The sequence below is a fragment of the Cryptotermes secundus genome, unplaced genomic scaffold (genome assembly GCF_002891405.2).
Source record: "Cryptotermes secundus unplaced genomic scaffold, Csec_1.0 scaffold825, whole genome shotgun sequence".
In the NCBI taxonomy this organism is placed as follows: Eukaryota; Metazoa; Arthropoda; class Insecta; order Blattodea; family Kalotermitidae; genus Cryptotermes; species Cryptotermes secundus.
Window position 1 is genome coordinate 507,175 of NW_019738888.1, and position 17,175 is coordinate 524,349.

The following is a 17,175-nucleotide window of genomic DNA, read 5'->3' on the forward strand; positions in this document are numbered from 1 at the left end:
ACACAAAATGTCATCATCATCCACCCAAGTAACCAACTCTGACTCAGGTAAGGGAACCTGAGTTTAAATCTCACTAACAGTAAAGCTTCTTGCTGGATACAACACTAAGACAGCTCCATCCACCTCCCATTTTCACAACCAAGCTCTCTAAAATCAATCTTAATGTTATCCTCCTATCCCCTGCTTTTCAAGTGGCTGCCCTGTCCCTTAAAAAAAATTCTTTTGCATGATAACACATATAAACAAATTTAATTTCTTAGTTTCATGTTCAATTGCATGTTCCTGTACTGTGGACCACCTGTTAAGACTGAAGCTTTTTGAGACATACTTTCAATCCAATGGAAAAGATCAAAACTGGTAGCACAGTTGTACCACAAATTCACAACTTTATCACTGGATTTATGACATGATAACATCATACTCTTACCCATAATTATCATAGCAAGGGGGGTTTATAACTGTTTTCCTGGCAGCATGATGTGATATTTTCTTGCTTATGTCTCCAGTTGACTGTGCTGTGGGGTCCTTTGGTCTAATATAAGATTTATGATGTTTGCTCTCTGTTCCTGCAGTTTCTTTCTTCCTTAGAAGGGGATAGTCATTTCCATTGAATGTGGGAACTACAGTTTCAACATCACTAAGTGGTGATTTATCCCTGCACCTTCCATCAACACTTTCTTCATGATTCTGTAGGAACAAATGCAATAAATCAATGCTGTAACAATAAGGCTCTTCTTATAGGCTACTGGGTTGAGAGACGGGAAAACACACTACTTGCATTTGTTAAAAGGAAAAATAAGATACTTGTCCCTGGAATACTTAGAATTGAATTACTTAAGTTAACTTCAAATATGACACATACTTGGAAAAGTCAATTACACAACACTTCAAAATTGGACACCAACAATTCACTTCAAAACATTTTCATTCTTAAAATGTAAATAACAAATAAACCTTAAAACTGTGAATGCCAGAGCAAATCCCAGCTATGCTACCCTGTCAAACATGATCTTTCTAAGACACTTCCTTTTAGCCCTCTATGCTATTCTGTTCATTACTCTCCTTGACATTTCAGCAACATGAAAAAAAGCAGGAAGGTCATTCAGAGTTCAGACTCTTGGAATATATATAAGATGAGAAATGGAAAGTATTCCAGTTGCTTCTCATGACAGAGAAAGACAAGTGATCTGATCTGATCCAGTGCTTCCTTGGCCTTCCAAAACAGCAACAACTCTGAAGAGAAAATTCCCTGCTATGTCTACATAAAATTTCTTGAAACACAAATATTCATAGAACTTCTCAAATAAGACCAAAGATATAACAATGTGTTTGTACTTCTACTTCCACATACTGAGAATGGCACACATTTATAAAAGAAAATGTAAAAAAGTCTTTTAAACCAATGCATCCTCAACTTTCATTATTACCATAATTGTATCAACATTCTTCCAAATCCTGGTATTTAAATAGAAAAAAATTACAAATAATGTTTTCTTGTATATCTCTATGGTGAATACTGCTTCATGGACTGAAAATCTGGAAACTTTTGCTTGTGATTCAACAAATGATACACCAGAAACTAACTAAATTAACTAGCAAACTAACTGCATGGTCAGGTTCTTTGTTGAAAGGCTTATGCTTATTAAGATGGCCAATAAATTACCTGCTCTTATGGAACCTAAACAAACATCGTGCTTGCCATTTGAACTAATCATGGGCAATTTTAATCAAGTTGACATTCTCACCACCTTTCTAAGATTCATTTCAATATTATTCTCCAATCCATAACAAACACTTCCTCTTTGGTTTCCTAATAACAATTTTACATCTCTTTTTCTTATGTATGCTACACATTCAATGTGCATCCCCTAAGCAATCACTGGTGGTGCATTAAAATTCTGAAACTCCTCATAATGTAATTTTCCTCTATCCATCTGTTACTTTCCCTCTCTTATATTCAAATAATTGGCTTACTGCACTAATGGAACTGCTGAATATGTTCTTCACTTAAAGCAAAAGACAAAAGTTTCACACCCATATAGAACAACAGGTAAAATGTACTTCTTTTGGCTTATTTTGGACTTCACCCATCGTCTGGTATGTAAAAGACAAAAAACCACGACGTTTCGGAGACTGGATCTGTCTCCGTCTTCAGGTGGATAGGGAAAGATATACCTACTCAGTTTGGCTCCTTAGAAAGAGCTAGTCTCAATCACTGGACTACCTGAGGACGGAAACAGATCCAGTCTCCGAAACGTCGTGGTTTTTTGTCTTTTACATACCAGACGATGGGTGAAGTCCAAAATAAGCCAAAAGAAGTACAGTATACACCATCGTCAGAATCCTTTCAAGTCTATCCAGGTAAAATGTAAGTATACAAATGTGTATTTTAATCTTTAGATTCATGGATATGGTGCAGGAAGATAAGGAATTGCATAATGATGAATGCAAGCACTTAATCAGTTTAATTTTCTCACTACACCAAAGCCAACCGGAGCTCACCTCCGTAATGCGCAGTGCAGACAAACTGTCGCAAGATACATCACGAGGCATCTCAGAGTATCGCATCTTGGCCATGGGCTCTATCAGCACATCACAGTTGCAGGCTCCACCCTTCTCTCAAATCATCTTTCCTGATGACAGATTGAAAAAAGCAATATATACACAGTTTTCTGGCGAAGTTCAACTGCCGATACAACATATTCAGTCCCAGAGGTGAAGAATACTGGATCTGAATGTGTTACACAAGACAAAAGCACCATATATAAATGTTCTCCAGTATAAACAAACTTACAAGTTTTGTTTATCAGTTCTCAGATGAAAACTAAATGATATGGTGAAAGAAAGAAGGCTTTAACGCAAACTGCTTACTGGGCAATCAACAGAGGCGAGGAGATGGTAAACTCAACATAGACTATGTAAAATCGAATTAGGTAGAAAGACGATCCAGAATGATGAGAATAGGACTGAAAGAATGTGGTTGTGGCATATTTCAAGGTACTATTCTGATACACGTGTATGTGCATGGAAGCAGTAAGGAGTTTAGAAGCACTTCAACAGCATGGTTGTGTCTAACCGGAGATACTGAAGAAAACCATAAAATATTTCTGACAGGATGACGTGAGCAAGTTTCCAGCCAAAGTCGCATAACACCGCACAAACCAACTCGGGTTCTTGCAACGTAATTACAGAATTATACGTGCGCACGCACGTACTCACGCACGCAGTACGAGCCTGTTTTTCTTTACAGCAACCAATCCAAAAGCGTAAATTATATTTTTAAATCACACTATTTTTCAAAGAAAATAAGAGCACAGCAACAAGTTTGAAGCAGTTTAAAAAAGTGCATGTTGTCTTTTCTCTTGATTATATCAAGCTGCTATATGCTATGATTCCCCATGGCCAATGAATATTCTATACCTTAGGCATTAAGGATATTAAATTTTATATTAGGAATTCAATCTCAAAGTGAGATTTCTGTATGAAATTAATCATGGTTACTATTTTACTTACAACGTTTTCAGCCTACTTTCCATATTTTGACAAAATAAAATAAAAAGAGGCTTATGAGATCACCTTAGTGTCTGTCTGTGTATCCCCTTAAGTTTTCCTCTTCTGTGTATCAATGGAAAGTAGGTGATTAGTTCTTCCAAGAACTCCTTGTTAAAACATCTGAACCATTCTACATGCGAAGATTAAGCTGATGTATCTATTGAACTAAATGCTTTGGGCTCCAATCCAGCAAGCTCTTCAGATAACTACTGTGATGAATCTTGTGAACTTGATGTCTGTAGCAGTGTAAGTAATTCAACATGTATACACATCTGTTTGATGAGAATATCTCCAGACTGCTGCCTCATCTAAGCGCATCACCGCTCACACACTTAAAACAGCATTCATATGTGGTTTATCAAACTGCAAGAAGTTCAAAACAATTTATTTCATTTTTTAACTCATGAAACCTACGGGTTTTAACGTATACTTTCATGGTCAATACGATAATCGGCTTGCAGCTCCATAGCTCTATCAACTGAGTTATCCCCGAGCTAACCACATTTTTTTCCTCTCTCTATGGCTTTACAGCCCTTTGGACATTGGCGACTTTTTAAAGTTTCTTAATCTTACACACAGTCGGTACGACTCCTTGGATGGGGGATGAGCCCATCGCAAAGCCGCTACATACACACAATACAACAGAAACGCAGAATAAACTCCCACAGACAGGGATTTGAACCCACGATCCCAGTGATCGAGTGGGCGAAGACGGTTCATGCCTTAGACCGGGCGGCGACTGTGATCGGCCCACAAACAAAAACATACACAAATGAAGACAAGACAAGCATGGGCGTACAGCAGGATAAAGTAACTGGCCATTTCCCTATGGAATATTTGGTACCCTTGTTTTCTTCTGTTAAATGTCAAGTGCAGCACCGCATTATGAGAGGACTGCCATGGAGTGGTAAAACTGACAGAGGGGTGAAACGCCCAAGTCAACTAATTCCGGCTCCAGAATGTTCAGAAAGTAACAACCGAGGATGCCGTACACTCATATTTATTACTTCGAGACACACAATGACAGGGGCCATGTCACGGGCCATGTAAATCTGTAACTGATGAGAGAAACCCGCTGTTACACAGCCAATCAAATCGCACACATCACAACCTGAAATGTTACTAAACCTTCTTTGTACTGACTACTATAATTGCTAGTAATACGCAGAGATGGGTAACCCTTGAATAAAAACGCGGTTTCTATTTTCAGAATGTTCTGGTCCAATTAAATGTTAATACAAAAAATCCTAAGTGTGTACCAGAACAAAACGTGGACGATTAATGGCACCGGTTGACGTATGCGCAAGAAACAGATGTGATGCATGTGTATTTACGTACCAGTGAGATAAACGCGTTACTTGTTCATTGCCCTCGTGTGTAAGTTCTATGGTAGTTTAATGAACGTTTTCGTAAAGAGACTGAATACACGTGGGCTATGTTCCTGTTTATGAAACTGACTTCTATGACTTCACTGTATTATATGTTTCAGTTTCACGTTGTCATTCCTAAGCCAAAAGGCTGTAACTGAACATAAACATAATTCTATTCTAACATTTCTCAATAAATTTAGAAGCCGATGTTGGATTGTAAAGTAAACTTGACGTTAAAAGATTTCCTGTAAATTCTCTGAAGATTCTGTCACACATGTGATCTTTTGGTTATTTATCGGGTCTGTATCTTATTTAATTTGAAAACTACCACCATACCTCTGCTTTCGAAAACAATTACAGTCAAGACACACACACTGAGGGGCCCCAAAAATGCACACACATTTAAACGTGCAAAATACCTGCTTAAATAATTTATTGGTATATCTTCGGTTCAACTTTGAAAACTTCTTCTATAACACACTTTAACACGGGTCATCTACGGCCATTTTCAAAGTTGAACCGAAGATATTCCAATAAGTTATTTAAGTAGATATTTTGTACGTTGAATTGTGCATATGTTATTTTGGTCCCTCTGTATATATATATTTTCAATTGACCTAATCCTTCCAGCCGCACTATAGCCCTGGGGTCGACTCAGCCTATAACAGAAATGAGTACAAGGAATATTCCTGAGGGTAAAGGGCGACCGGCGCGTAAGGCTGACAACCTTACCGCCATCTGTGAGTCGAGTGTTTAGAGAAAATGTAGGAGCCTCAACATCTCATAACCCTATGGGCTTCCACGACCTGTTAAGGGGATATCTTTACTTTTACTTTTTTTACTTTACTGTATACGTATATACGTATCAAAACACGATTTCACTACTTGTTATGCATGAATATGAAACACTCTCCCACTGCTAGGGAAGAATACGAGCTAGAACTGTTTGGAAAAAGGTGATCAGGAATATATCTGGACCTAAACAGGACATAATTGCGCAATCTGGAATGTTACATTATGAAGGACGTCGTGACGTAAGCCTACAGGTCACCAATACTGTTAGTATAATGGAATTTAGGATGCTTCGATGGCTTGGTCATGTGTCTACGTTGGAGACAACGAAAACATACAGAATTTAGATGCTGGAACTTGTTAAAAAACGTCGACTTGAAGACTAACAAGGGAGGATAAGCTTAAAACGGTTCTTGGAGAGGTCAGCTGTGGTGAAGGAAAGGGCAGGAAACTGGTTAAAACCTATGTCCAGTGGCGAACTTTGGGTACTCAGGTGTCGAACCTTCGCATTCTGCTACCAGTGTCCATTGGTCACTTGACTTCGAAACTTTGAAAAAGTGGGCTCGGTATGAACGCAGCTTTTACGGCTTTCAACCTTCCATATGTATACGATTACATATCAAAATTGTGCATGCAACAAGCAAAAGTCATACAAAATCATGAGAATGAACACGTGCTCAGCATAGGACAAGGCGAAGCCAGACACAGAAAATATATGAGGCTTAAACTTTTCAGTGGCCAAACTTACGACCGTTCAGGTGACTAAGCGGCCGTTGTAGCATAAGTAACACAGACACGATCTGCTTTGCAAAGCGTGGACTGAAAGGACTTGTACATATCGTGCAAAAGGAAGAATCTTCAATGCCATGGCTATATGTGCGATACGTACGCTTGACAAAAGCAAAACGAAGCCTATTCATAAGACATAAACCCATCATCTCGTCAGAGAGTATGTTACATAGGGACTATGACCGCTTGACGCCAAGATGAACTGAACTTTGAAATGCTGCACATTACAGGCCGAACTCTTGACTCCTGGTACACTAAACCTCTCACATTTGGAAGAATGATGAACGATCAAAGGATCAGAGACTGAACTGTACGCTTTTCAGAGCATGAAATTTCACACAAATTTTGTACACACCATTTGAACCGAGTAGTGCGGAATGCAACAGTCGTACAGTAGCTGACCTGAGACGCATAATGTATATCGGCCGCAACATGCCAGAAATATGATAACTGTTAAGGTACATTATGGATGACAGATGAGTATATGGTGGAATTAAATGTAATGAAAGGGCGCTTTAGAGTATTTTCTCACCCACATTCTGCGAAGGCTGCAATTCAACTCCGCGCTATGTACATAAAGGAATTTCTTCTTTCAGTACTTATACTCACTAATTCGTTGTGATATGATGTTCTCGCAACACTTAACGCCAAGCGCAGTCTTCTGGGATGTGACGCCATGTGATCTGCCAGATGGGTACCCATCTAACACTCTATACGGCATCACATCCCAGAAGACTGTGATCATGACAACTAACAGTCATACATTTCATCATCAAATCAAATGCTCGGCACAGAACTCCCTCCAGCAAACGTCGTGTCAAGTCCACCTTCGAATTCGGGGAGCTGCCAGATTCAAATACTGACGGAAGACGCGGTTATTCTGATGGAAATTATCATGGTTTTCTCCAGCATCCTGTTCTCACACATCATTAACCTATGCCCAAGATTCACACCCATACAAAACTGAGAGTAAAATGACAGTTATATAGATTCTTTTATGTTGTAAGGTAGCAAACGAGAAAAGAAAAGCTTCTGACCTGAACCATATCAAGTAATTTCTGAATAAAATTTTCTCGTAATTTCTTCATGAATACAATTCTGATTTGTTACCGACATTCTCAAATATTTAAAACTTTGCTGTATTTTCGAAATATGTATTACTCACAATCTCTTTAGAGGGCTACTGTGAATTTGTCCTGCATCCTCGTGACGAGACATCAACACACAAACTTAATTTTCTCTGCATTTACTTCTAAACCAGTCTCCTTCGCGTCGAATCGACCGCCTATTATTTTTCTTCTTTGTGGCATTTATATCGTCCAGAAGCTTACTATGTGAACCACTGAACGTCAGTTTCCTTGTTTTCTTGGACGTTCCTACTAGTGTATTCCAAATCACACATGAAAAATCGACTACTATAAGGTACCTCCTTGTTCAGTGATACTGCGACATGGGGCTGAGCACCGAAATTGTGGAGCCAGAAGAGACTGTTTTTGCTAGGCAACACCATGGCCAACACTTCTCCGAACCAATGAATGCACACGCAACAAGAGAGAATTCTTAGATCATTGCTAGGCAACGCAGTGCTATATGCATGTGCGACATGTGCACTTGACAAAGGCCAAGCCTATTCATAAGAGACAAAGCAATCCTCTAGTCAGACAGGAATTTACATAAGGACTATGACCGTAAGGGTTCAGCTGCAAAAAAAAAAAAAAAATCCTAATGATGAGCCTCAAGAGGCTCGGCGCCAAGATGAATTAATGGGCGGTAAACCGTCAGTCGTAAAGTATCACTGATCCTGTCTCTGGTCGGTCAGTCAGGAGTTACAGAGTTTGTGACAATGAGTGAGTGAGAATGCGAGTTAGTAAAGTCACTCTCCAATAGAGTGGGAGTGATCAGTAGTAGTCGGACGGCTCCTCTAGTCAAAGTGCAGAACCCATTTCAAAACATGTAAAGACGGGAAGAAGGAAAAATATGGTCCTGGGTTCCGATACCAAGAACTACTGTGCTGACGAGAGTCAGCAGCAATTTACTGACTGGACTGGATGGTTAGTCATAGCTAGCAGTTACAGTTGAGTTAGATGTGAGATTGTGGCCAACCGGTAACGACGTGAGCACGGAAGCAGTGGAGTTGCACTGTTAGATGCCGTTACCAAACAACGACTAGCAAAGACTACAAAAGGCTGAGACCTAGCGCGTGCTACAGAAATTTGTTTAAGTGTGTATGTTAGCGATAGTACTATAATCTTTTGTGGTTATGAGTTAAAAGTAGTAAAGTATTCAGGGTTTTACACTGTTTCCTTCTTAACTGAAGAGGCTTTCCAAATTTTACAAATAGCTGATGCATTTCCTCACTTACGTCCCACTTCCTCCAGTAAGTGACGAAGGCAAAATATCTTATCAATTCGTCGAAATCCACACCTACAAATTAGTTTTATCGCATTTCGTACGTTCTCGTATATGCAGGATACATATGGAGTAGTAAGTAGTATTAGGTTTACACACGCTCCAACAGCGTGATTATTAGCACTGTATGAAAGTACGGCGATGGCGGGCAAAGCCCCATCTCGAGATTTTGATGATTTTACATATTTTTGGTCCTCCCAAATACAAAAACGTGGCTACTGGTATGCCTTCTGTCTGTCTCTCTGTATGTATGAATGTACGCCTCGGCAGCGCCGGAAGGATTGGGCGGGTTTTATTCATATTCGGTATTTAAGAGTTTGTATCACGGGTCGGTGCCTAGAAAATATAAATATTCTCACCAAAAAAAAAATTCTGACCCTTCGGATGGACCACAAAAATGAAATGGAAATTTTCTCGAAAACGACTCTAACGATTCTGATTAACTTTCAGTAATTTTTGGAGACCACCTCACTAAATGAAACTATGTACGTGGTTAAAAAAAAGTAAAGCTATCCCTGTAACAGGCCGTGAAGGCCCAAAAGGGTTCTGAGACGTTGAGGGTCCCACATTATCTAGACAATCGGCTCACAGATGGTGGTAGGGTTGCCAGCCTTACGCGCTGGCCGCGCTTTACTCCTCAGGAAAATTATTTAATTAATTCCTGGTACTCATTTCTGTTAGAGGCTGAGTCGACCCCAGGCCCACAGTGCGGCTGGAAGGACTGTAGGTGGTAGCTTTAGGAAAATAACTGTAAACACATAGGGGACGATGGGAAATGACAATTCTATCGAAACCGGCTTTACTTATTTTATTGTTGTTCGGTATTCAGTAACCGATCACCTCTGTGGTCTAGTGGTCAGAGTTCCTGGCTACAAATCCACAGGTCCCGGGTTCGATTCCCGGCGCTACCAGAGTTTCTGAGTGGGTCTGGAACTGGGTACACTCAGCTCGTGAGGATAACTGAGGAGCCACTTGAATGGAAAAGTAGCGGCTGCGGTCTAGAAAATCGAAATTAACGGCCGTGGGGATTCGTTGCGCTGACCACGCGACACCCTCTATCCGCTAAAGTTGGCACTAACTTCGCCGACAAGCGGCAGTCACTCGGTCAGTATACGTAGTTCACTTGCGGATTAAAACCACGGAGTTTAGTTTTTCGTTTATTCTGTAACCAACAATGACCTATTAAGCAACAATCAATTTCGTTTCAAATGACAATCGTATGTGAGACGCAATGCATTTGAACCGATTATTTTTTATAAATACACAAAATACATTGAGTCGATGGCTAAACAGATCTAACAAGCTTGATGATCCCAGAACATAACGTTTCACCACCTCCCACATGGTTCAATTCTGTTAGAATCTGATCACTCCCTGGTGATATGTACCGTTCCAACAGCAAAACTCAGCTCCAAAAGAACTAGGCTCAGGTTCAGCTGCATGTATTTCACTCTGCTCACCATTGCTAACCCCATGCACACTCAACTGCCGACAGAAATAATTATTTCATTTACTCAAGTATTGTGGGCGAAACGAAATATGTTTCATATATCCCTAACTGCTTCAGCCTTGGGCAGTACACGACCGTATTCTAGGCAGAAATATATGCCATTAAGGCATGTATTATGGAGACTCTAGATAGGAACTACAGAAATAGGAACATCTACATTCTACCTAAGAGCCAAGCGGCACTTAAAGCGCTTGACAAACACCAGATCAACTAAAATTTGTCTGCGATTGTCACCAAACCCTCATGGAACTGGCCAAACATAACAGGGTACAACTGATATGGGTGCCGGGGCATGAGGGTATTGCTGGAAATGAAACAGCAGATGAATTGGATAAGACTGGAGCTGAACATCTGTTCCTAGGACCTGAACCAGCCCGTGGCATCTCTATATGAGTTGCCTGAAAGGCAATCAGGGACTGGACAAATATGAATCACAACAAATACTGGGGATCCTTGACTGAACTCAGGCAAGCAAAGGGACTCATATGAGGACCCTCTGCTAAAAGAGCTAAGGAACTGTTGAAGTTAAACAGAAACCAGCTACGATGGGTGGTGGGACTACTTACAGGACACTGTCACCTTAAAGGACACCTCTTCAAATTGGGACTAGGTAACAGTCAAACTTGTGAGAGGTGCCAAGAAGAAAAAGAAACAGCCACACATATCCTGTGCGAATGTGAGGCTTTAGCTTATTTAAGACTGTGCCACTTGGGTCAATATTTTATGGAACCAAGTGACTACTTCGACGTCCCCACGTACAAAATCCTACGCTTCATTCGAAGCGCAGGATTGTTGAGGGGATAATCGGAAGGGGAGGCACAACAGATCACTGTGGTCGCGGTGCAAGGGTCAAGAAGGCCCACCCCTTATACATTCATTCATGTCTAACTGCTGAGGGCTCTGACTCTGGCCGTACCGAGGACATTGTACCTTCGCCCTGTAATGCAGTGTGACGTAGTATGATGTAGTATGGCATAGGTGACAAATAGGCAGTAGTTATAATCGATAATTTGATTATTGCAATTAAAATGTACATGACACCTTTCGTAATCTTTACTCTTCCTAAGGGTTGTCGACCTTAAGAAGTTAGTTATTTGTTGACCTCAACCTCTGATAAGACCGTTACACACACATGTGTTATGACTAAACAGAAGGATTGAGAAGTATCTTGGTCCGGGTTCAAAAGATCATATGACCATATACGGAACTGCTCACTACACCCTTGTATATTTTAAGAAATGATACATTGACCTTAATTGTTAAATGCAGTATTGTCATTGAGGATGATATAAGAAGTGTATGTAGTCAGTGTGGAGAGGAGAGACCAACAAGACCTGGTTGAGTGTACATCCATTGTACTTGAAGATTAACTTATTCTATTTCTGGAAAGTCTTTAATGAACTGTTTTCTACACTTAAATTTCTTAATCCTTCGAACTCCTTCGACTCTAGTCAAGAGTCCTTATCCCTCGAATTAACTGGAACTTTGTATAAGAAAATAATTATAAGGCGTCTTTTGGTGGTGCCCCGAAGAGATCACCTCGGCTACACGACAGCCCTTAAACGGAAACGGCGAGGATTGAGCGCAGTGTAGAGTTTATCTACACGACTCCCGAAGTTAGATGTATATCCAGTAAAATACATAGTTACAACTTCAACTAACGATAGAACAGTTAAATTTGTGCTTTGTTATTTATCAGTAAACAAGATCAGTTATATTTAGAGTCATGGTTTCCACTTTTATAGAAAAGTTGCGTCATGCAGTGGCGTCATTCTCCGCCGCTTTCAAAGTGAGGCTAAATGAAAATTAGCATTCATTTCTATTGCGCCTGCAGTCTGGCTATCTGAAAACATTTTCAGCAAATGATCACTTCCGTTAGACATAAAAAACGGCTGCATTTAACAGAGAAGTATACTTTTGTTCAGAGTTCAGAATTTCAAAATTATTTGTTTTTTTTTTTCAATTTTGTACCATTCATCGATACTGATGATCGTCTACCGCCGACACACATCTGCTGCATACAACGTTATTAACAGGCCTACACACTAGTACAGGGTGGGGCGCAGAAACCTCCCTTTTTTGAAGGTGAATAAAAGAAAAATTATTGCTGATAGACAAAATTTATGTTTACCTAATGAAAGAATATTCTTCAAAGTTTTAAATCATGTAGGTTTAAACAAAATATCTTGAAGGTGGCGGCCACCGTTCTCTATGCACTGATGCAACCGTTCTCTGAAGTTCCCCTCTGCACGTTCCCACATGTGCACCGGAATTTGGACTACTTCCTGCCGAATAACATTCTTCAGCTGAAGAAGGTTTGTGGGGCGATGTTTAAAAACCTCTGCCTTGAGGTATCCCCATAAAAAATCACAGGGGCGTTAGATCAGGTGAGTGCGCTGCCCACGGGATGTCACCTCGAAGCGAGATGAGCCGTCTGGGGAACTTTGCCCTCAAAACTGTCATCGAAGCTCGGGCTGTGTGGCCCGTGGCACCATCCTGTTGGAACCAGACATTTCCTAGATGCAGTTCTTCAAGAGCTGGTTCGAAAAGGTTTTTTATCATGTCCACATACCGCTGTGAATTGACAGTAACTGCATGATTGTCTTCTTCAAAAAAATAAGGGCCAATAACTCCAACTCTCTACAATGCACACCATACTGTCACCTTATCACTGTGAAGTAGACTCTCATGAAGCTCTCTTGGATTGTTACCACTCCAATAGGGCATATTCTGCTTGTTGACATATCCGGATAAGTGAAAATGTGCCTCATCACTAAAGAAAACAAGGGCGTCAGGGGGTAAAGTTTCCAATAACGTTTCGCACGCCGTTATTCGGTTCTGGAAATCACGTGGTGACAATTCTTGCACAACAACCATCTTATAGGGATGGAAATGAAGATGTTCGTGAAGGATTCATCGCATTGAACGATTGAATATGTCTAGGGCGACTGCAGGTTTGCGAGCGGAGCGTCTTCGAGATCTCAAAATCGACTGTCGAACTGCCTCCATATTTTCTGGCGTTGTATCGGTCCGTTGTCGTCCTGATTATTTTTTCACCACATTCCCGGTTGTCCTAAAGTTCTCTACCCACAAAACAATCGACTTCCGGTTGGGAACCGGACCTCTGGGCTTAATTCCGAAGTGAGTACGGAACGAACGCTGCACCGCCACTTAGGAATGGTTGATCGAAAATAGGCTTCGACAGCAAACGCACGCTGCTCACTCGTCCACCTCATGTTTCCTACTGAGGGGTATTAGACAGAAACTTCCGCGACTGCTGCGTTCGCCGAGCCTATCCCCACTTTTCTGCGACCTCCCCTCCATTCACAATGCGTCTTCACAAAAGGGAAGTTTCTGCGCCCCACCCTGTATATCCCAATGAAAACAGGCATACGTATCTTCTCTTGTATAGTGCTTAAAGAAACATACAGACAATTTTACAATCAGCACATTAAGTACACAGGGGTACGCGGTAGCGTAGTTGGTTGAGGCACTATGCTACAAGCTGGATGGTCGCAGGTTCGAGTCCCGATGAGATGTTTTCTTTTCAATTTACCTAAACCTTCCAGCCGCATTATGGCCCTGGGTCAACTCAGCCTCTGACAGAAACGAGTATCAGGAATTTTCCTGGAGGGTAAAGCGTGGGCGGTGCGTTAAGGCTGACAACATTATCCCCAACTGTGAGCTGATTGTCTAGAAGATGTGGCAGCCTCAACCTCTCACAACCCTATGGGCCTCCACGGTCTGTTACAGGGATAACTTCTATATTAAGTATACACGTTCTTAAAAATGATTAAATTAAAAATCTATCGATTTTAATTTAATCAATATTTTATGTCAACCATACAATTTATAGTCATAACGTATATAATACAAACCAAATTCGACCAAAAGCGTTTAATGTACAGCAGATATCTCTAAAACACATGCTACTGAAAAACACCCAGTAAAAAGGTTATGGAGAGACGGCAGGTCACGCGACAAATAACTTCACGCCGTATTGGATATAGCGAATTTATTGTACACTCGCTCTTACACTCACACAATTCACAATTACAATTACTGCCATCGGCAGTATCACAATTACATCCGCTGCTCTCGGCGACTGCTAAGACTTCTGCTGCACTCGGCGACTTCACGATCCACACTGTCACTCCTGATCACACACACTGTTAACATACTGCTCAGTCGGCTTTTTATACAGTTCCCTGTTGCCTGTGTCAACAGCGGTGTCGCGTGTTACGTCACCGCGGGGGATGGGGCGGAGTGTTGACTAGCTTGTTACCGTAGCAGCGACAGCGCTCCGATGTTACGTCACCGCTGGCGGGGGAGGGAGTGTCCTGCATAGCGCAAATGTCACAGTATTTATGGAAACAGCACTGAAATATGGGATACAAACACCGCTGACGTCATATGACAACAGACGTAAGATGAAACTGAGTTCTCAATCGTAAGCAGATAGTTCATAAAATAGATGCATAATCGAGCGATAGTACAAACGTCCGCGGGATTAATGATGTTACTAAACAGACTGGTACTACGGTCTCGAGTTTCATTTTGGTTTGCATCGGCCCATTATAGGCCCTACTTCACGTAAAATTCAGACTGAACTTTGCCGTTTATGGGCCAAATTATAAAGATCTACAACTTTTATTTAAAACGGTTTTTATAAGGTGTAAATATGGATAAAAGACTCCGTAGCTTGAGTCCACAAGCGAATTATTTCGACCTAGCAACTGCCGCTTATCGGCGAGGTTCCTTGCGCTGACCACGCGACACCCTCTATCCGCTAAAGCTGGTACAAATATGGAGAAATACAAAGAAAAATAACGTCTGATTTCATACAACGCAATAAACGAACAACAAATACAATGACGAACGCAAAACTGCAAAGAACGCATCTGCTTTGGAGCACGTCTTTCCATTCTTGATACAACAAACAAAACAACTCCGAGGCCTTTAGTCAGCAAGCGAACTATTCCATTCTTGATAATAACACTGCATCGAGCATAGCACCGTCCGTGACATACCTGTAGGGAAAGCATCCCAAATGACAGAATCGCCTTGTTAGGCTGTGTATAACTTGTCGACTTGGGGTAGAACAATGTTACGCTTATTAGAAGATCGAGGTTAACCTAGGCGTAATTTGATTTTTATCTGTTATTTAATGACACCGTCAGTATCGAGATTATACGGCGTCGATGACATGCTGTTTGATGAATATGGAGCTGTTAGTGGCAAAATAACTTTAGAATTGTCTAATCCTGCACTTGTGCAGAGAGTAGCTGGAATTTCTACACGAAACACGAACTGGGACTCTAAAGGAAAGCTATACTTATAGGCGTAGTCAAGAATCATTGTTTCCAGTACTCACAATGGAATTCTCAAGCTCATACGTAAACATTAATGCCCGTAACAGTTACATAGTTACTAACTCAAAACATAGCTTAGTTTGATTTGAAATTCCGTTGTTTCCATTGTGTTCGTTACAATGGGATATCATTCGTAACAAAGACGTTCACTTTTGTAGCTCAAAGCTTAGCAACCAGAGACCACATTTATCACGAACACTACCTTCCGTAAACATGTTAACAGCAGAAGAAATCGCCTTGGTTAGCGCAAAACCAGAGGCAGAATCAACAGGTGTTCAAAGATATTTTTATAAATGGCATTTCGACCTCTACTAGTATTCGAAGTGAACACTAGAATGGAGAAAATATTTATCTTACGTACAGATTTTAAGGGAATATGAATTTTAAAAATCCGTGCATACAACGTATTTAACACACAAATTGAAACTCTGATTAATGAATTCGTATTTTGCAATCTATAAATTAAGAAATCTTTCCTACGCTTAACAATCCAACTACNCACTCTGAGAGCAGATCCCTAAGGATCAACACCACTAACACTAAAGGGCGCCAGGTTGCTCAAAAACATTTAGACCTTAGAGAGAAGAAGCAACATGACGATGGAAAAAATTGTGTAACAAGGAGCCGAACAATTCACACTTCCCCGAATACGGTTATACTCATTAGAGTAAGCAGGATATGAGCAAGTCATGCATCATGCATGGGAGAAAAAAGAAATGCATATAATATTTTGGCTGGAAATTCTCAAGGGGAGAGGCAACCATTCGGGAGGCCTAAGAAAATCTCAAGATAATGAAGAGTTATCTCAAAACTGATCTTACAGAAGTCAAGGTGAAAACTGGATTGGATATAAACAAACATTATCGAAGCAATGAACTTCAAACCATCTCAGAGATATCCCATACATCAAAATCTGTGCGACTGCAAAATTAAAGCTATGCAAAAGAAACACATTTGAATCGTCTCGCTACATGATCTGCATCAGCAGTAAATGGACACCAACACCAATGAGTAACTGTAATAAAAACTGTATTTCGTTTTTACTGCACGTTTCATATTCATTCAGCCATAAATAAACATTAGGCCAGTAAAAAAAGGCAAAGCTGTCCCTGTAACAGGTCGTGTAGGCCCACAGGGTTGTGAGCCGCCGAGGTTCCCACCTTTTCTAGACAATCGACTCACAAGTGGCGGTGAGATTGTCATCCTTACGCGCCGGCCGCCCTTTACCCCTGGTACACATTTCTGTTGGTGTCTGTAAATCGAAACGAACACACTTGCAAAACATATGTACTCCTACTCCATATGTACCTTTCCATTGCTGACTGTAATTTGTAAGCAGCCTAATTAATTCGAGACATCAGCCGACGTGGAATTCCATATG

General features: G+C 40.8%; 1 protein-coding gene across 1 annotated transcript in view; it reads right to left on the reverse strand.

The window, feature by feature from the left end:
- The window catches only part of LOC111871295 (ras-specific guanine nucleotide-releasing factor RalGPS2), a 75,417-nt gene that overhangs the window by 24,316 nt on the left and 33,926 nt on the right, over nt 1-17,175 (reverse strand). Inside the window, exons 2-3 of the mRNA XM_023864297.2 lie at nt 2,503-2,633; nt 428-687 (exon numbers count right to left, since the gene is read on the reverse strand). Coding sequence (XP_023720065.1) covers nt 428-687; nt 2,503-2,577 — 335 coding nt within the window. The 5' untranslated portion in view covers nt 2,578-2,633. The remainder of the gene's footprint in view (nt 1-427; nt 688-2,502; nt 2,634-17,175) is intronic.